Genomic DNA, 22085 nt, shown 5'->3' with positions numbered 1-22085 from the left:
GTTTGATTAAGCTATGGCTCAGTAACAACAGGTGTAAATTTTCCCTCAGGTGCTTCCTACTACTTAGGGGCTTGTGTGGATGTGTGTGTTTAGCTGGGGGTTTATTATTTATCAACTCTTTGAAAGATAGGGAAAAGTGCTACAGGAATTAAACTTTTAGGAAATTTACTCTTAAAATTTACTGTTTTAAGAATAATGATATTATCAATAGTCATAACAATTGAGTGGAAAAGTCTCATTTTCCTCACATTTAGCCCCCAAAAGGCTGACAATATGGATCAGAGAGGGGCTTGTCGGATGGCGCCACCTGTGAATGAGGGGAAGAAAATAAACCAACTATGAAGTATTAGGTTTTCACATTCAAACCACGGAGTGACAGCAAGCATCACCACCAGTGCCGCGGTTATACGAGCCACGGGTATATTAAACACCCAGGCACCATATATGCAAGTCTGACCTTAAGAAAATCCAGTTCACTAAAGCAAGACGACCTGATTTACAAGGGAGTCCTTTGAAGTGGAAGCTCTCTGGACTCACTTAAAAATGATTTGTTTCCCCCCAAAGTACCTCTACCCAGCTCTTTCAGGAGCAGACACACTGGGGAGAGGAGACCACCCTGGGCTTCCCGACATAGAGACCCTTGCTGGCTTGCCTCTGTCACTTGGAGTGTTCCAGCTGCTGGAATTGGAAAGGCCGTCCTTCCTCTCACCGCAAGCTGAGCTCCTGAGGGTGGACAGCTGGCTCCTGAGTAGGCTGGTTTTAGTTGGTTCTGTGGGTACCACAGGGAGAAGGGTAAAAGGAATGTGGGTTGGAAGGAGGTATTTCATGAGATGCAACTACATTCTTGGATCCTTTAAAAAGAAAGCAGGTTCAGTCTCCCAACCCTCAGGGGGACAGTACTGCCACCAAGTAAATGCTGCGGTAATGGCTTGTTCCACTGATCTGAGTTCAAACTCTGCCCCTCTTGGAGAGAAATTTGTTTCCGAGCTCATTCAGGTTGTTGGCAGAATTTATTTCCTTGCAGTTGCAGGACTGAGGTCCCACTTCCTTGCTGGCTGTCAGCTGGGGTCCTGTCTCAGCTCCTTAAGCACCCCCATTCCTACTTATGGGCCCCCTCTATCTTCAAGCCAACAATGGCACACTGGTGCCCCCATGCCCCAAATCTCTCTGACTTTCTCTTCTGCCACCAGCTGGTAAAAGACCCTGCTTTCAGGGGCTCACATGAGTACACTGGGCTCTCCTAGAGAACCTGGCCGAGGTCACATAACACTCTTATCACTCCCAGAATCATGGGAGTGATGCCCCATCACATTCACAGCTTGCAGGGTTTAGAGCAGGACATCTCCGTAGTTCATTTTATAAACTCTGCTGACCACAGTTGCTGTCTAAGCCTTTATTTATGTTATTTTCTACCCTCTGTTGGGTCCTTTCAACTAGCAAGTAGACACTTATCAAATTCTGACATTGAATCTGTGTGCTTTAGAGTATAATAAGTTTGTACCAAGACATGTTGATTACTCTTCCCATGTGGTCACAGAAACCACACTAATTGTAAATGTGTTCTGTACTTCACGACCAGGATGCCTTCTGTAGTACCAAGGCATTATGTAGTATTCACAAATGAAATGCGTCCTATTTTCGACAAGAAGGGACTTACCCTCTCTTACAAGAAATTAGACAATTAGAGTGAAAATTAGCTAATAATCTGCATTGTCTATCTTTTTTTTTTTTTTTTTTTTCAGTACGCGGGCCTCTCACTACTCTGGCCTCTCCCGTTGCGGAGCACAGGCTCCAGATGCGCAGGCTCAGCGGCCATGGCTCATGGGCCCAGCCACTCCGCAGCATGTGGGACCTTCCCGAACCGGGGCACGAACCCGTGTCTCCTGCATCGGCAGGCAGACTTTCAACCACTGCGCCACCAGGGAAGCCCTGCATTGTCTATCTTTTGCACAGGAAGATAACACCAGTAGTCTCCATGCATGGAGTTAGGAGTGTGCTATGTGTTATTTGTTTTCCTAGGCAACAAACAGGGTGATTCCTGTTTTGGTTGCCTCTGTAACAAGGAATTAAGAAGGATAAATTTTCTCAGGAGCTATGTCTGTGAGCAAAAGAGATGAATGATCCACATAGGAGAGTTGAACTCCTGCCCCTGACTACACTGGCAGGCCACCTTGATCAAAATCGCTGGGCAAAAACAAGAGGTGTGTCCAAATGAAAATGAAATTTAGCTCCCGAAGTCCCCAAACATAACAATTGTACTATTCCCAAACTTTGCAAATAATGAGTAAAAGTATATTGATCTGGCAGTGGATTCAAGCATTTAACTACTCCCCCAGCTCTGTACAGTCAGTCACCACATTTCATCACTCTTCTAAATTAAAAATTGAAACGGAATAAAAACTCAGCACAGGGATGCCTACCAACAGCAACAATCCCAAATCTAAGTGACATGGTACAAATGACAAAAGGCCATTAAAATGTTCAGGATGAGTGGCAAGTAGCATTTCTAGCAAAAGTCACGTTTACTGGAATGGGCAGGCAAGACAGGCAGAAGGGATGCTGCTGCACAAGTGGCCCAGTATGGGAATCCTCTTTGTCCCCATGGGCTTAAGACAGAGACACCAGGGCAAATGGACAGATCATGCAAGAGGGACCAAGCTTCAGCCAATGCCTCTTGGCCCCTATAGGGTTGAGGCTCTCTTCTCCTGCCCAGAGACATGGGGACACACAAGAGACAGTGTGTGTGTGGCAGGGGAAGCCACCACAACCTTCCTCCACTGAGAGGCATCCAGCATCCTGGCCTGGGATACTCCTCTGTTCCCTCAGGCAGCACCAGTAGGAGCCCCAGTGACACCAGGAAAACAAGCACCAAAATAGCACCACAAAGGCTGTGAAAATGAAATTACCACTGGAACCACAACCCACAAGAGCAGGTCATGACCTATGGGCTAATTTTAAACAGGACAACTGCTTCCTAAAATAAAAGATTTACACAGCATCCAGAGTCCCTAACATAATAGACAAAACATTCAGGATACTGTAAAAAAATCATCCATCATAGCAGGAATAAAGAAAATCACACCTTGATAGAGAAAAAACAATCAAATGATGCCAATACCATGATGAGCCAGAAGCTGGAATTACCTGACAAGGATCTCAAAGCATGTCAGAAACATGTTTCAGCAATTAATTACAAGTTCTCTTGAAACAAATAAACAAATAGAAAATCTCAGCTAAGAAACTGAAGTTATAAACGTTTCCAAGTGGAAATTGTAGAACTGAAAAATAAAATAAGAGAAATTTAAAAAATTTGTTGGATGAGCTCCATGGTAGAGTGAAAATGGCAGAGGGCAGTATCAGAGAACTCTGGGGACATAAAAATAGAATTCAGCCAATTTTAACAACAGAGAGAAAATACAATAAGAAAAGATAAACAAAGCCTCAGGGACCTGTAGAATAATAGCAAAATACCCAACATTCATATTATCAGAGTCCCAAGACAGGGAGGAAAAAAGTGGGACTGAGAGACCATTTGAAGAAGTAATAGACGAAAACTTCCCCAATTTGGTGAAAGATACAACATACAAATCAAGAAGCTGTGCAAACCCCAAACAGAGTAAACCCAAGGAAATCCATGCCAAGATGCGTTATAGTTAAACACTGAAAATTCGAGACAAAGAAAAAAATTTTAAAGCAAGCCAGAGAGGAAGGACCCAGTACCTAGAGGGAAGCACCAGTTTGAACAACAGCAAATTTCACATTTAAAAAGTAGGAGGCCCGAGGAAGAGGCACTATGTTTTTCAACTACAGACAGGAAAGTACAATCAACTGCAAATTCTGAATATGGCAAAAATGTCCTTCAGGAACGAAGAGAAAATAAAAACATTCCTAGACAAAGAAAAAATAAAAAAGAATTGTGGCTAGCAGACCTACCTTTAAAGACTGAACACAGGAAGTTCCTCAAACAGACAGGAAATGATAAAAGAAGGAATTTTGGAGAATCAGGAAGGAAGAAAGAACAAAAGAGAGCAAAAATATGGGAAATACAATAGATTATCCTTTCCTCTTGAGATTTAGAAATCATATTTGATGATTTAAATAAAAATTGTAGTATCACCTGATACTCAAGACAATGATATTTAAAACTGGGGAAGGCAAAGAAACCTAAATCGAAGTAAGATGTCCACACTGACAAAAAGTGGTAAAATGTTGATACCAGAAGAGCGTTATAAGTTATATTTATATGCTGTTATACCCAGAGAAACCATACAAAGAGATACACTCAAAAGCACTGCAAATAAACACTAAGGCCAAGTGGAAGATATCCCAGACATACAAGGCTGCTTCAACATTTCAAGCAATCAATGTAATCCACCATCATATCAATAGACTAAAGAAGAAAAACCATATGATATATCATTTGATACAGAAAGGGCATTTGACAAAATCCAGTACCAGTTCATGATAAAAACTCTCAGAAAACTGGGAATGAGGGGAACTTCCTCAACTTGATAAAGAATATCTACAATAAACCTACAGCTAAAATCATATTTACTGGTGAAAGATTGAGTATCTTTCCCCCTTAAGACCAGGATAAAGGCAAGGATGCCCACTCTCATCACCCTTATTAAACATAGTGCTGGAAGTTCTAGCTTCTGCCAACAAGGCAAGAAAAAGAGATAAAGCCAGAAAGACTGGAAAAGAAGATAAAACTGTCCAAATTTGCAGATAACATATTGTATATGTGAAAACAGTAAGGAATTCACACACACACACACCAAAATTTTTTAAAAAAACACCCACAAAACCCAAAAAACTCTTAGCATCATTAAGTGAGTTCTGTAAGGTTGTTCATTATGGGATCAACACACAAAATCAATCACATGTTGATACACTAACAATGAACATACAGCAACCTATATTAAAAAACCAATACCATTTGTAATTGTTCCAAATACTAAAATGAAATAATTAGGTATATACTTAACAAAATATGTACAGAATGTGTAAGCTGAAAATTACAAAATGCTGCTTGTAAGACGTCAAAGAAGATTTAAATACATGGTCACAGTCAGGGGTCATGTTCATGGGTCATGCCACATTCAGAGGCTGGATGAATCAACCTTGTAGAGATGTCAGTTGTTCCCAAATTGATGTACAGGTTTAATGCAATTCCTATCAAAATCTGAGAGGTTTTTTAGTAAACAGAGACAAACATATTCTAAAATTTAAGCAGAAATTTCAGGCCCTAGAATAGCTAAAATAATTTTGCAGAAGAAAAATAAAGTTGGAAGAATCACTGTATCTGATATTAAAGCTTACCTTGTAGTTACATTAATGAAGACATTGATCAGTGATCTATGTGGAGAGATATATACATAGATCACTGAAACAGAACATATAATCTAGATTTAACCCATGCAGATATGCCCAGATGATCTTTGGCAAAGGTGCAAAATTAATTCAATGGAGTAAGTATAGCCTTTTCAACAAATGCTGCCGAAGCAACATCTATAGGCCAAACAACAAACAAACAAACATAAAAAACCTTGATCTAAAACTCACACCTTATACAAAAATTAACTCAAGTGAATCATGGACTTAAACGTGAAATATAAACCTACAAAATCTGTAGGAAAAAACATAAAACCTAATCTTCAGGAATTAGGGTTAGGGAAAGAGTTCTTAGATTTGACACCAAAACCATGATCCATAAAGGAAAGACTGATAAATTGGATCTTATCAAAATGAAAAGCTTTTGCTTGGCCAAAGACCCTAATTAAAGGATGAAAAGACAAGCTACAGACTGGGAGAAAACATTTGCAAATGACATATCTGATAAAGACCTAGTATCTAGAATACATGAAGAACTCTCAAAATTCACCAATAAAAAACAAACGATCGGGCCTCCCTGGTGGCGCAGTGGTTGAGAGTCCACCTGCCGATGCAGGGGATATGGGTTCGTGCCCCAGTCTGGGAGGATCCCATATGCCGCGGAGCGGCTGGGCCCGTGAGCCATGGCCGCTGGGCCTGCGCATCCGGAGCCTGTGCTCCGCAACGGGAGAGGCCACAACAGTGAGAGGCCCGCATACCACAAAAAGAAAAAAAAAAAAAAAAAAACGATCCACGTAGAAAATGGGCAAAGCACATGGGCACAGACATTTCACTGAAAAGGATATATGGAAGAGGATATTTATTTCACTGAAGAGGATATATTGTGAATGAGCACATAAAAAGATGTTCAGTATCACTAAGTCATTAGGGGAATGCAAGTAAAAACCACCTTCAGATGTTACACACCTATCAGAACAGTTAAAATAGAAAATAGCGACAATCAATACCAAGTTCTGGTGAGAATGTGGAGAAACTGAATCACTCATTCTTTGCTGTGATAATTTAAAATGGCACAGCCACTCCAGCAAATAGTCTGGCAGTTTCTTATAAAACTAAACATTCAATACTATACGACTCAGCAATGGCACCCTTGGGCTTTATCTTAAAGAAATGAAAAAGTATGTTCACATAAAACCTGTACAAAAATGTTTATAACTGCTGTATTCGTGATAGCCCCAAACTGGAAACAACCCAGATGTCCTTCAACAGATGAATGGTTAAACCAACTCCGGTACATCCATATCACAGGATACTACTCTGTAATGAAAAGGATTGAACTGTTGATACCCGCCAAAAATCTGGATGAATCCCAAGGAAAATATGTTGAGTGAAAAAAGCCAAAACCCAGAGGTTATATGCTGTATAATTCCATTTTATATAACATTTTTGAAATGACAACATTTTAGAGATGGAGAACTTAGTGGTTCCCAAGAGTTGGGAAAGGGTGTCAGAGGGAGATGGCTGTGGTTATAAAAGAGCAATGCCAGGGATTCCTGTGGTGATGGAGATGTTTTGTATCTTGACTGTGATGGTGGAAATATGAAACCATGTATGATAAAATCATATACAAGTACACACACACACACACACATAAATGAACACATGTAAAACTGGGGCAATCTGAGTAAGATCGTGGATTGTATCAATGTCGATCTCCTGGTTGCAAAATTGTACTATTTTTTCAAGATGTTACCGTTGGGGGAAGCTGGGTGAAGAGCAGATATACGGGAGCTCTCTGTATTATTTCTCATAACTGCATGTGAATGTATAATCACTTCGATAAAAATTTCAATTAAAAAAACACAGGTTTAGTCTTCTTTAAAAATATTATGGGGCTTTAGCTTTATTCTACCTTCTTGCATTGAAGGAAAACTAGTAATGAGAGTCAAACCATTTTGTTCACTGATACCTGCATGGAGGACTTTCTTTTTCTGAATCTTTTGACTTGACAGGTCCCCTGGTACTTTCGACATTCGTGTTGATTCGACATCAGTGTGAGATTTTGCACATTTTTCTGGGGTTGAAACAATGGAACAGATTTCTTTTTGATGCCTGTTTTAGATAAAAAGTAGACAAAGAAGATGAAAGAAAAAAAAAAGGAGGGGGAAACAAAATTTCCATCAAGAAGGCAGAGTTAGATCAATACAATCGTGTTGAATGCTGCAAGCTTAAGAAGTGAGTCTCTCCCCTTGTATTTGGTTAAAATAAGAATAGTCATTTATCTCTGCCCCCGCAGAAGAGTGGACAGGAGCCCAGCCCTGGCTCACACCACAGCTTTGTTCCTTCCCAGCTAAGTGACTAAGTGCAGTTGCTCAATCCTCTAAATTTCATCACTTCCCTCACCCTCAAACTGAAGGAAACATCAGCTGGGCCCTAACAGCATGGAGCTGATGAGAGGATTAACTCCAGAGTCTGTTGTAAAGCAGAAAGCATTATAGAAACCCTTTTCTCTAACTAAAGGGTTGAACAGCTAGCTCTTATAAAAGCCAGAGAAGGGAAACCCCTGCCTTGAACCCTCTGCCAGCACCAGATCATGGCAAAACATACTGTTGAAGATCTCGGGCCAGGAGGGATCCCCCAAAATTCCTAAATATTTTCCCAGACACACCTTCTCTGACACTCTGAACACAGCAGCCACAGAAAGGAGTTTCCAGAACAACCTCCTGCTCCAACACTGTAAAGCACGCCCTCCTTCCTTCACCTCCCCCTCCAAGTCCATCTCCACGGAGCACCCGCCCAGTGTCCCATGATGCCCCACCACACTGCATCCTGTGACAAGCGCCCAGGCTTACATTCATCTGTGCACCCCAGTTCACCTGGCGTATGATTTGTACTCAGTAAATGTTTGAAAAAAGAAAGAAGGGAGATGAGATTTGGAGGCTGTAACATTTATTCCACCTGGTAAAAAACTCAAACAATCTGTTTTCAACCACAGCTAGGTAGGCGAATTAACTTTTCCTAACGATATGTTATAAGGAAGTACAGAAGCATAATATCTATAGAATGAGGCACTGCATTTTACTCTTTTCTTTATATTAATTCAGAGCTCTTATTATGTGCCAGGTATGCCCTCATTTAATCCACCCAACAACCCTATGATGACCATTATTCCCCTCTTATAGATGAGGAAGTTGAGGCTCAGTGAGGTTAAGTAGCTTGCCCAAAGTTACTAACATGTAATGTAACATGTTGGAAGCCTGGATTAAAATAGTCCTCTGCATGACTCTAGAACCTGCTCCTTATAGCCCCTAAAACATATATACATATAAAAAAATCAAGAATACATCTACTAGTCAATCAATAGCAGATACAGTCAACTGACCAAACCAACTTCCAAGCAATAGCTGGTCATGTTGTCCTGAGATTTTTTAGTTTGATTAAGCAAGGGGAAGAAGACAGGTAAGGTACTAGCTGAAAGTATAGAGAAGATAATTGACACTGATGTGCTGCTCATTTATTTCTTAGTTTATTTGCTTAAACTCTCCAGATTTAGGAGATGTATCTAAGCTTTCCCAAACAAATTTTTAAAAAGTAATGCTGTAAAATCTCATTATAAGAGATGCCTTGGTATAACGTTTATCTTTTTACTGATTCCATGCTCATGCCCTGCCCCCAGCCCATATTAAATGCTTAGTTTGCTAAGAGGAAGACAATAAATTTCGAAGAAGGAGAAATCCTGATTAATATGTATTTTCAACTTCTTTCCATTTTGCTATCCCTCTTTTAAATAAAAAGACATCCTCCTGATGGGGTATTTATATGAAGCTGTGACGCTTGAATATGTGTACAATGTGAAATCATTTAAATAAGATTTGACACGTTTTCTGAGTGTTTGTTAGGGTGGTTTTGATCTTTATTTAAGAACTACTAGTTAGAAACATATTAGAGGGAATTCCCTGGCGGTCCAGTGGTTAGGACTCTGCGCCCTCACTGCCGAAGGCCCAGGTTCAATCCCTGGTTGGGGAACTAAGATCCCACAAGCCATGTGGCACGGCCAAAAAACCCCCAAACCAACCAACCAAACAAACCCCCCCCCAAAATAAACATATTAGAATACAGGATGGGAAAAGATCTGAGGAATCATCTATCCCAAATCCTACCACCACAGACATCATTTTAAAGATGAGGAAACTGAGACCCATGGCAATGGACCATATGGAGATCCACCAAGGTCACACAGAGTGAAGTCTGGACCTTGACCTCCTGACCCTGAGTCAGATCTCCTTCATGACACAGCACTTCTGCTCTGCTCTGTCACTGCTTCAGTTGGTGGGGGATACTGTCCACACTGGGTGGAAATGAGACATCCTTAGGGCCCATGCAAGGGTTTCAGAATCTACATATAAGGATGACTATGTGGCCTCTCTAAGCCAATCATTATTATTTTTTTAATATATTAAAAATTTATTTATTTTTATTTTTGGCTGCGTTGGGTCTTCGTTGCTGTGCCCGGGCTTTCTCTAGTTGTGGTGAGTGGGGGCTACTCTTCATTGCGGTGCGCAGGCTTCTCATTGCGCTGGCTTCTCTTGTTGCGGAGCACGGGCTCTAGGCACGTGGGCTTCAGTAGTTGTGGCACGCGGCCTCGGTAGTTGTGGCTCGTGGGCTCTGGAGCGCAGGCTCAGTAGTTGTGGCACATGGGCTTAGTTACTCCGTGGCATGTGGGATATTCTCAGACCAGGGCTCGAACCCGTGTCTCCTACATTGGCAGGCGGATTCTTAACCACTGCACCACCAGGAAAGTCCGCCAATCATTATTAATTTACTAGATTATGAGTTCCCTTTGCTTAAACAAAAATCCTAACGTAATCATACTATGTGATTCTTTAAATCTCACAAAGCATTGCAGAAAGAAGTGGCAAAGAGATCCAGCAGAGCATCCTAAAGGACCCCCTGTGATGGGGAAGTGGGAGCTCTGCTGTGCTCACTTGTCTCCATCTTTTTCCCCGTTGTACCACCAGTCCATGACCAAGGACTCCGTGTAAAGGTCTTGTACCTTCTCCAGGTCACTGCGTCCCTGCTCCATTTCCTTAATTAAAAGAGTCAGATCTTCATTATGCCAAAATAAGTTAATGCATTACGAGATTAGAGTTCAGATTTCAAACTTTTCTAACAGAAAATGAACTGTATCAGGAAAAGAAGAATCTAAGGAATTTCATGTAGTTCTTATATTATTCCTTTTTTAGACAGCCCAATTGAGGTATAATTCATTTATAATAAACTGAATGTACGTGAAGTGTGCCATTTGAATAGTTTTGACATTCATACCTGTGAAGTCATCACTGCAATGAAGATAATAAACATATCCATTACCCCCGAAAGGCTCCTAGTTTCCCACTGTAAATCTACCTTTCCTTTGCCTCAAAACCTCTCTTCCCCCAACCAACTACTCATCTCCTTTCTGTCATTATATAATATTAGTTTCGACTTTCTGGAAGTTTATTTAAATGGACTCATATAGTATATACTCCTTTTTTGGTCTAGCTTGCTTTACTTTTATAATTATTTTGAGATTCACCCATGATGTAGCATAAATCAGTAGTACATTCATTTTTATGGCTGAGTAGTATTCTATTACATACCGAATTCAAAATTTAGTCACCTGTGGACGGACATTTGAGTTTCCAGGTTTGGGCTATTATAAATACTAAAGCCGTGAACATTTGTGCACAAGTCTTTGTATGGACGTCTGCTTTCATTTCTCTTGGGTAAATAAATAGGAATGGAATGGTTGGATCATATGGCTGGTGATGTTGTACTTTTAGAAAAACTATCAAACTTTTCCAGAATGGTTGTACTAGTTTACATTCCCTCCAGTAATGAATGAGAGTTCTAGTTCCTTCATATAATTGCAAACACTTGATGAGGTCAGTTGTCTTAATTTTAGCCATTCTAATAGCTGTGTAGTGGTATCTCATCATGGTTAATGTGTATTTCCCTAATGACGAATGATGTTAACCATCTTTTCATGATCTTGTTTGCCATGCATATATCTTCTTTGATGAAGTGTCTGTCCAAATCTTTTGCTCATTTTTTGTTTCTTTGAGTTTTGAGAGACCTTTATATGTTCTGGATACTAGTCCTTTATTAGATATACAATTTGAAAACATTTTCTCCCAGTCTACAACTTGTCTTTTCATTATCTTAGCATTGTTTTTTAAAGACAAGCTTTTAATTTTGATCAACTCAAATTTATCAGTTTGTTCTTAAAGAGACTATGCTTTTGATATCCTATTAAAAATTTTTTGGGGGCTAACACACTGTCTCAAAGGGTTTTTCATATGTTCTCCTTTACTTGGAAAAAGACCTAGATTTTACATTTGGATCCATGTATCATTTTGATCCATGTATCATATTAATTTTTGAATACAGCATGATGTATGGAGGAAATTGTGTTTATTTTGTCCAATTGTTCCAACACCATTTTGGGGGGGAATAAAAGCTATATCCTTTTCCCACTGAATTGCCTTTGCATCTTTGTTGAAAATCAGTTGTCTACATATGTATCAGTCTATTTCTGGTTTTGCTATTCTGTTCTGCTGATCTATATATCTATCTTTACACTAATACCACCCTGTCTTGATAACTACAGCTTTATATGTCTTGAGATCAGGTAGTATTAGTCCTCCAACTTTGATTTTCTTTTTCAAAGTTTCCATGGAATTAGTTTGTCAATTTTTAATTTAAAAGGTCTGCTGAGATTTTGATTGGGATTGTGATGAATCTAAAGATCAACTGAGAGAGAATGCACATATTAACACTGTGATATCTTCTGACCCATAAACAAGATACATCCCTCAGCAATGTTTTGTAGTTTTCAGTATACAGGCCCTTTCACATATTTTGACAAATTTGTCCCTACATGTTTCGTATTTTTGATGCTATTGTAAATGATAACTTTTATTTCAATTTTTATTTTTCTTTGCTAATACGTAGAAACAAAATTCATTTTTGTATGTTGACCTTGTATTCTACAATCTTGCTAAATTCACTGATTAGTTCCAGCAGCATTTTTGTATATTCCACTGGATTTTCTACATACATAACCACGTTGAATGAAAATAAAGACTGTTTTACTTCATCCTTTCCATTCTGGATGGTTTTCCTGCCCTCTGGTTTATTGGGCTAACTAGAATTTCCATTACACTGTTGAATAGGAGTGGTGAAAGCAGACAACCTTGTCATTTTACTGATATGAGGGGGAAACCGTACAATCTTTTACTATTAGAGTATGGTGTTAGCTGTAGGTTTTTCCTAAGTGCCATTTAACAGAATGAGGAAGTCTGTTCTGTTCATATTTTGCTGAGAGCTTTCATTAGAAAAGTGTGTTGGATTTTGTCAAAACTTTTTCTGCATAAATTGAGATGACTGTAAATTTTTTAATAAAGTATGTTAATTTGGTGAATTGTATATCAATTTTCAAATGTTAAACAAAACTTGCATTTCTGGGATAAACCCAACTTGGTCATTACGCATTCGACTTCTGTATGCGTAAGGAATATTAGCCGATAAGTTTCTTGTCTGATTGTATTTGTGAGGGTCTGGTATCAGGTTAATGCTTGCCTCATATGAAAGTATTCCCTCCTTTCACTTTCCTAGAAGAGTTTGTGTAGAACTGATATTATTTTCTCCTTTAAATGTTTGATGTAAATCAGCAGTAAAGCAATCTGGGCCAGGAGGCTTCTATGCATAAAAGTTTTTAACTACAAATTCAACTTCTTAAATAGATGTAAGGCCGTTCAGGTTATCTATTTCTTCTTGAGAGAGTTTTGGTAATTTGTGTCTTTTGAGCAGTTTATCACTAGATGTTGAATTTATTATTATTTTTTGCTTTACCAGTAAATTGCCTTTTTAAAATTAAATAACTGTAGATTTCATGCAGCTGTAATAAATAATACAGGGAGATCCCATGTACTCTTCACCCAGTTTCTCCCAAGGGAACAGCAGACACTCCCAGTCTTTTCATCCTGTTAACAGGGTCTTTTGCAAAGCAAAAGGTTTTATTTTTGATGAGGTCCAATTTATCAATCTTTTCTTTTATGGATCATGCTTTTGGTCTCAAGACTAAAAATTCTTTGCCTAGCCCAAGGTCCTTGAGCTTTTCTTCCATATTTCTTTCCAGAATTTTTATAGTTTTATGTTTTACATTTAAGGCCATAATCCATTTTGAATTAATATTTGCATGAAGGGTGAGGTTTAGGTTGAGGTTCAGGTTGAGGTTCACTATTTTGTCTATGAATGTCCAATTGCTCCAACCATTTTTTGAAAAGGCTCTCCTTCCCCCATTGAATTGCTTTTGTACCTTTGTCAAAAATCAGTTTGGCATACTGTGTGGGTATACTTCTGGGTTCTATACTCTATCCATTAGTCTAGGTGTCTGTTTCTCCACCAAAGCCATACTGCCTTAACTAACGCAGCTACACTGTAAGCCTTAATACTTCAATTATTTCTCCCACTTTATTCTTCTTTTTCAAGATTTGTAGGGTTTTCTAGGGCCTGTGACTTGCCATATAGATTTTAGAATAAGCTTGACCATGTCTGTAAAAAACCTTTCTGGGATTTTGACAGGAATTGAATTAAATCTATAAATCAAATAGATCTCTAATATGTTCAGTCATCCAATCCATGAAGAAGGTATATGCCTGTCCATTTATTTAGGTTTTCTTTGATTTCTTTCTTCAGCCTTTTGTAATTTTCAGCATAGAAATCCTGTACATATTTTAAAAATGTATATCTAAGTATTTCATATTCTTTGGAGCAATTGTAAATAATATTGAATATTTAATTTTGACTTCTCAAAATGTGATTGAATTTTGTGTGCTGATCTTGTAACCAGTGGCCTTGCCGAACTCACTTAATAGTTCTAGGAGTTTTGTTTTGTTTTTTAGCTCCTTGGGGTTTTATGTGTAGAAAACATGTTACAAGCAAATAGGGACAGGTCTCTTTCTTCCTTTCCTATCTGTATGCCTTTTGTTTATTCCCTTGCCTTGTTGTCATGGGTACAGCTTCCAGTAGTATGTTAAATATGAGTGGTGAAAGTGGATGCCTTTGCCACTTTCTTGATCTTAGGAGGAAATTATTCAATCTTTCACTATTAAGTATGATTTTACTCGTAGGTATTAAGTTGATGTAAGTTGAAGAAGTTCCCCTCTATTTCTATTTTGCTGAGAGATTTTTATTATTAATGGGTGTTGCATTTGGTCAAGGCTATTTGTGCCCAATAATATGACCATATGATTTCTCTTCTTTAGCCAGTTAATATGCTTGATTACACTGACTGATTTTCTAATGTCAAACCAGCCTTGTATATCTGAATAAAATCCCCCTTGGTCATAATGTATAATTCTTTTATACACTGCTGGATTCAGGTTACTAATATATTATTGAGGATTTTTGCATCGTTGTTCATTGGTATATTGGTCTGTGGATTTCTTTTTCTTTTTTTTTTAATACTATCTTCTGGTTTTGGTGTCAAGGCAATACTGGTCTCATAAAGAGAATTAAGAAGTGATCTCTCCTATTTCTTTTTTTTTTTTTTTTTTTTTTTTTGTGGTACGTGGGCCTCTCACTGCCGTGGCCTCTCCTGTTGCAGAGCACAGGCTCCGGACGCGCAGGCTCAGCGGCCATGGCTCACGGGCCCAGCCGCTCTGTGGCATGTGGGATCTTCCCGGACCGGGGCATGAACCCGTGTCCCCTGCATTGGCAGGCGGACTCTCAACCACTGCGCCACCAGGGAAGCCCTCTCCTATTTCTTGAAATAAATTGGTTTAATTATTTTTTAACTGTTTGGTAAAATTCTCCATGGAGCCATCTGAGCCTTGATATTTTTCAGAAGTTTTAAAATTATAAATTCAGTTTATTTTATGATTTTAGTGCTATTCACATTGTCCATTTTATCTTGGTTGAATTTTGGTAGTTGCTGGATTTTGTGGAAGTGGTCCATTTTTTTTCTAAGTTGTCAAATTTATGAATGCAAAGTTGTTTGTGGTATTCCTTTTATTATCTTTTAATGATTGTGAGATCTACTGTGATGTCCCCTATTTCATTCCTGATGTTAGTGCTTTGTGTCTACTCTCTTTGTCTTTGTCAGCCTTCTGAGAGGTTTTATCAAATTCTTGAATTTTTTTTCAAAGGAACAGCTTTTTGTCTCATTGATTTTCTCTACTGTTTTACTATTTTCAATTTCACTGATTTTATGCTCTTATCTTCATTGTTTCCTTCCTTCTGATTGCTTTGGGTTTATTTTGCTCTTCTTGTTCTAGTTTCTTGGGGTGAGAATGCAGATTGTTGATTCAATACGTTTCCTTGTTTCCAACATAAGCATTTAGTGCTATAAATTTCACTCCCAACACTGTTTTAGCTGCGTTCCACATAGTTTGATGTGCATTTTTGTTTTCATTCTAAGCAAATTGAGAACTTTTCTTTGAGCCATTGATAAAGGGTTTTCCTGGAGTGGACAATTTGCTTGGGCTGGGTCCCTCCTGCCTATTTTTCCCTCCCACTCTGGTGTCTCTGTACAGAGGTGGAGTCTCAGGACCATGGGGATAAAGAGGCTTCCCAGAGAGGGCCACTTGTGGCTGTGTCCCTCTGGCTAGTCCTCTCACTCCAGTAAACCTGTTTTTCTGGAACATGTTTTATATATTTGGGAACTTTTATAGTTAAAGTTCATTTTCATTTGGGCATACCTGTGTATCTGGTGATTTTTTTTTTCAGCTGTTTTCATCAAGGCAAACTGTCACAGTGGCCAGAGTCAGGAGTTCAGCTCTCTTTTCATGGGACAGTTATCTCCACTTTGTTCACAGTCAGAGCTCCTAAGGGTAGGAGTTAACAGAGCACTGAGTAGTCCCACATAGCACACCTCCTTTGACCTTGTTGATGCTGGATAGAGGTAGAGGCTCAGCTCTCCACTGGGGGAGGACCGCTGTGGGGTTAGTCCTATTTCACACTACCTCATCTATCTTATGCTGGTGGGTGTTGTGGAGGCAGCTTCCCACCAAGCCTCACTGACACAAGGGATGGGGGAAAGTGGAGTGTCACTATCCCTAGCCCACACTTACTTTTTCATTTTCATTGATGCTGGGTGTTTGTGGAAGCTTAGCTCCTTGCTGATCCCTCTGCCATGAAGGCTGTGGTGAAGAAGAGCAGTGACGCCCCTGATCTCACAGTGCCTTGTTAAGTCTCAGTACTGCCTGGTGGGACAGTGGTTCAGCTTGCCACTGGACACCTTGGACAATACCCTGCTTAGGGAATGAGGGCACTGCTTACTTCTACTGGAGTGGGGCGGGATGGATGATCAGCTTCCCTCTCAATCCTCTGATACTACCCTAGCACAGGATTTGCAGCACACCTGCTTCTCCCTGGTGGGGTTTGGAGAATCAACTTTCCACTCAGCTTCGCTCACACTACCCCAGCAGAGAAGCATTGCCACTGGCTTCCACCATGTCGGGGCTGGAATATTAGCTCTCTGGGCAGATATACTGATACCACCTGACAGGGATATCAGAGCACCATCACTTCCTTCCATGGAGCAGGTGGGTGGTAATGGAAGATCATCTCCCTGTTCAGCTCCACTGAAATCCTGGGGAAGGGGATGTAGTCTTCCCATTGGTGTATGGCTGGAGTAGGGCAGGTACTGCCAAAAAGGTCTTTGGCTAAGCTAGGGGAAATAGGTTGTTCTTGGGTCATTTTTTGGGTCTGTGCCTGTTAGGGATTCCAGGTTGGAGGCTTCGGCAGTGCCCCAATCTGGGGTATATGGAAGACAATAACAAAACCCAGAGAACTCATGCCATGTCCTTCCTTAGGTTCTGAGGTCCTCAAGGCATTCCACCCCCTTCTTTCTACTTTTCAGAGTCTTCCTTTGCTTGTTTGTTGTGTTATGTCCAGGGCTTTTAAGCTGTAAGACAGAGGACCTAGGAGGAATGGGGCTACCCCATTATTGCTGGAACTGGAAATCCCTCCAGTTATTTATAATTAGATTTAAATAACAAAGTAAAAAAACTTACATATTTACCCATGCAGTTACCATTTCCTTTGCTCTTCATTCCTTAGTGTAGATCTGTATTTCTATCTTGTATGATTTTCCTTCTACGTATAGTACTCTCTTTAACATTTCTTGTACTGCAGGTTTATCGATAATGACTTATTTCAGTTTTTGTATATCTTTATTAACTTTGCTTTTTGAAATATATTGTGTATAGATTCTACACTGACAGTTGTTTTTCTTTCAGGACTTTAAAAATGTCACATCACTCTCTCTTCACTTGCATTGTTTCTCATGAGAAATCTGCTGTCATTCTTATCTTTGTTCCTCTGGACATAATTCACCTTCTTTTAAAATTTTCTCTTTGTCACTGTTTTTGAGAAGTTTGATTCTGATGTAACTTGGTGTAGTCTTCTTCATGTTTATTGTGCTTGGGATTCATTGAGTTTCTTGGATCTGTGGGTATACAGTTTTAATCCAACTTGTAAAATTTCTGGTCACTATTGCTTCATATATGTTTAAGCTACTTGAATTTTTCCACAGCTCACTGATGCCTTGTTTTCTATTTTTCTGGGTTTTTTTGGTTTTAATTCTTTCTTTTCTATGTTACATTTTGGATATTTCTATTCCTATCTTGAAGTTTACTAATCTTTTGTTCTGCAATGTCTGATCTGCTGTTCATCCTATTACATGTATTTTTTTATCTCATACATGGTACTTTTTTATCTCCAGAAGCTTGATTTGTGTCTTACTTGTATCTTCCATGTCTCTCCCTAACTTTTTGAACATATCAAATACAGTTACAATAACTGTTTTCATGCTCTAATACTAACATCTGAGTCAGTTTTACATGTTTCAATTTTTCTGTTTGTTTCTTCTCATTATGGACCTGTATTTTTCTGCTTCTTTGCATACCTGCTACTATTTGATTGGATGTCAGAAATTGTGGATTTTACTTTGTTGAGTGGTGGATATTTTTGCTTTCCTATAATTATTCTTGGGGTGTGTTCAGAGATGCAGTTAAGTTCCTTGGAAATGGACTGATCCTTTCAGGTCTTGCATTTAAGATTTTCTAGACAGAACTGGAGCAGTGTTTGGTTGTTCCCACTGGTAAGGGAAGATCATTCTTTAAATTCTACCCAATGCCCATAAGATTAGGAGGTTTTCCAGTATAACTGATGGAAGTAGTCAGTATTCTCTGCCTTGTGTGAGCTCAGAGTACTGTTCCCTCCAATTCCTTTGGATGATTCATTCTCCAGACTCTGGTAGTTTCCTCACATGTAAGCATTGATCAGTACTCTGGTTTGTCACTCCTTAGAGCAGACAGTAAGACAAAAACCACATTCTCTAGAAGGGCATTCTTTTTTTTTTTTTTTTAAGAATTTTTAAAATTTATTTATTTGTTTATTTATTTATTTGGCTGTGTTGGGTCTTTGTTGCTGCGTGCAGGATTTCTCTAGTTGTGACAAGCGGGGACTACTCTTTCGTTGCGGTGCGTGGGCTTCTCATTACAGTGGCTTCTCTTGTTGCGGAGCACAGGCTGTAGGCGTGCGGGCTCAGTGGTTGTGGCTCACAGGCTTTAGAACACAGGCTCAGTAGTTGTGGCACATGGGCTTAGTTGCTCTGTGGCATGGAGGATCTTCCTGAACCAGGGCTCAAACCCATGTCTCCTGCATTGGCAGGCGGATTCTTAACCACTGTGCCACCAGGGAAGCCCATACAAGGGCATTCTTGAAATGCATATCTTCAGGCCAAGACTGGAAGACTGGAGCATAGAATTTTATTTACTTTCTCCCATTAGTGCATTAGAATAGATTGCTTTATCAGGTGTCATGTGGTTATATAGCCTGAGAAGTCAGAAGACAACTACCTAACATCTGAATTTTTTGAAAGTTTCCCACAAATGTCTGTAAACAGGCAGTGGTTAACAAACTTTATGTATGGACCCCCAGGATGCTTGTTAAAAATACAGATTCCTGAAGTTTGGCAAAATGTTGATAATTGTTAAATTTGACTGATAGGTACATGGTCCATATACTCTCCTACTTTTGTGTTTGTTTGAAACTTTCCATAATAAAAAGCATAGAAAAAAATATATATTAAGATTCCTAGGCCTCTATGCCTAGAGCCTGATTTAGTAGCTCTGAAGTAGGACCCAGGAATCTGCATTGTCACAGGTGCCTTAGCTCAGGATGTCCTTAGACCACATTTTGTAGTACACTCAGTTAAGTGATTCATTTTCTCAACTTAGTTGTCCTTGTGGTTGCTGTTTTCCCAATTAAAGTCTCATCCATGGGCCTCCAGCCATTAGTGCTGAAATAAGTGAACACTCTCTTCTCAGCCCATTAAGCTCTTACCTGAACAGCCTCTGGAGGACAGGGATCCTTGTAACCGAAACTGTAAGAATGGAACTCTCCTCCAGTCAAAGAAGCAAGCTCTTTCAAAAATCCATTTGCAATCTCATCATTGTAACAGAAGGAGATGGTGTAAATAGGAACTTTCTGAAAACCTTTGGCCTGCTCTATAACCATTTTAGGTGGCTGAAATGATACATTTTGAGGGGAAAAGGGGAGATGGAAAGAGAGAGGGAGACAGAAAGAAAACAAAAAAAGACGTGAAAATCCCTAGTATTTGTTCTAGATAGTGAAATTCTCAAATAGTAATCCTGTATACAGTGGACAGTGACTTCTTGGAAAGGTGTAAATTCAATTCAATAAACAAAGCAAACACTGCCAGATAGTGAGAGTATTAAGACCAATGACTCAGCTCTTCCCCTATGAGGGCTCACAGTTGGTGGGAAAAAATCTGGGAGAAATATTTGACTAACCAAACTACTCAATTTCAGTGCACCTAAGCCTAGAGTCCATGCTTTTAAAGTGCTGGGCTATACTTCTGAGCACTGAAAGTATTAGGGTCATGGGTAATACACCTTGGCTATTGGGATTCTACAGAGTGAGGCCACCAGATCTCCATGTGGCTTCCAAAGCATCTACTCCCAAAAAGTAATTTCTAGACCATGGTCAATGTGTCTCCCACAGAGTGAAAAAAGAGACATTGATTTAGGGTCCTTCCATGTGCTGGGCACTCTGCTGGGGACATAATATCCCAGGTGATCCTCACAACCATCTTGTGAGAGAGTTTTGGAAAGACTGCTAGTTGCCTACCTCTCCTTTTTTTTTTTTTTTTTTTTTTTGCGGTATGCGGGCCTCTCACCGTTGTGGCCTCTCCATTGCGGACGCGCAGGCTCAGTGGCCATGGCTCACGGGCCCAGCCGCTCCGCGGCATGTGGGATCTTCCCGGACCGGGGCACGAACCCGTGTCCCCCGCATCGGCAGGCGGACTCTCAACCACTGCACCACCAGGGAAGCCCCTCCTTTTCTTTTTACTGTCAGAGCCCTGGTTTTCTTTTCATGGTAGCAACATACTTAGTTAAAAACAAACAAACACACACAACACATACACACATACAAACTCATCTTCTGACACCTTTTTTGCAGCTAGGTGTGGCTAGGTCTGTCCATTGAGATATAAGCAGAAGTCTCAAGGGAGAGATTGTTTTTGGCAATAAAAAAGACAAAGACTTAACAAAAGAGCTAATATCCTCCCCTTTTCACCCCTGCCCCCTGGAAAGTGGACACTCTGCCTAGAAGTGGAGCAGCTCTTTTGTAACCATGAGGGTGGACGTCACACACAAAGACAGTGAAGCATAAAGATTAAAGGAAGCCTATTTCTTGGAGATGTCCTTGAATAGCTGTATAACCTAGACTACCTTCCTCTGGGCTTCGTAGCCATAGGGATATAAATCTCTCCATTGTTTCAGCCATCATTCGTCTGCTCTTTTGCTTTTTTTCCCAGTAACATGAAACCCTAATTGGCACAGTAGGTATGGATATGGACTCCACTTAAAAATGGAGAAACTGAGGCTCAGAAGGATGAAGTTTCCTAGGGTCATCAACCTCTTAAGTGGTAAGACTAGATTCAAAGAGTTTTTACCACTAGAAGCAATGCCAGACTATTTGTTTCCCCGCCATTTGCAACAAAGACCGTCTCTTGGTAAGGACTGACTCTCCATAAACATGACCCGACTCTCAGGTAAGATGACTGATGAACTGCCCTGCCACCTCTCTACCAGCACCACCACACCCAGCTGAGCACCCTCAGAAGTGCCTCTGATTGTCTTGCTTCCACTGCCTCTGTGTTTCTCAGTCGTTCTTTGATGGACCCAAATTGCTGGCTCCTTCAGCCAGTTCCCACTCTCCACCCCCAGTTCCTATCCTTTGACTGTTAACCCTTCCTATACGTTTTCTATGAGCCCTGGGGAGGCAGGGGGATGAGGGAGGCCTCTGGACTCACCACTGGGAGATGGCCAGTTGAGTGGTCCCCCAGAGACTGGTCTCATTCCAGCCACCACTTACACATGGCTTCAGTCTCTGTATCTGACCAGCCTTGAACCTGTCCCTGCCCATAAGCCCACCCACACCTCTCCTCCTCTCTTCTCTCCCCTCCCCTCTGCCCATCGGCTGGTTCCTAACCAAACAGCAACCTAACCTAGCTGAGGGCTGATCCCATCCTTCTTGTCAACTTCAAGGACAGAGCAAAGCCCTCTCTGCTGCCTGCTGTTCCTTCAACCTAGCTTCCATTTTGAGGACTTACCATGTGCTGGGCACTAAGGGCTCTGCTTGTGCTCTCTCCCTGCATCCCCCCTACAACCCAC

At 40.2% G+C, this 22085-nt stretch overlaps 1 protein-coding gene across 1 annotated transcript in view; it reads right to left on the bottom strand.

Annotated features, from left to right (window-relative positions):
- Positions 1-22085, bottom strand: part of VWA3B (von Willebrand factor A domain containing 3B) — a 217297-nt gene that overhangs the window by 75685 nt on the left and 119527 nt on the right. The window contains 4 exon segments of the mRNA XM_081254147.1: positions 653-769; positions 7304-7446; positions 10320-10447; positions 19729-19911. Coding sequence (XP_081110273.1) covers positions 653-769; positions 7304-7446; positions 10320-10447; positions 19729-19911 — 571 coding nt within the window.

This window comes from Mesoplodon bidens, assembly GCF_964165515.1.
Source record: "Mesoplodon bidens genome assembly, chromosome: 14".
Lineage (NCBI taxonomy): Eukaryota > Metazoa > Chordata > Mammalia > Artiodactyla > Ziphiidae > Mesoplodon > Mesoplodon bidens.
The sequence above is the reverse complement of the archived record's forward strand: the minus strand, read 5'-3'. Positions and strand labels throughout refer to the sequence as shown.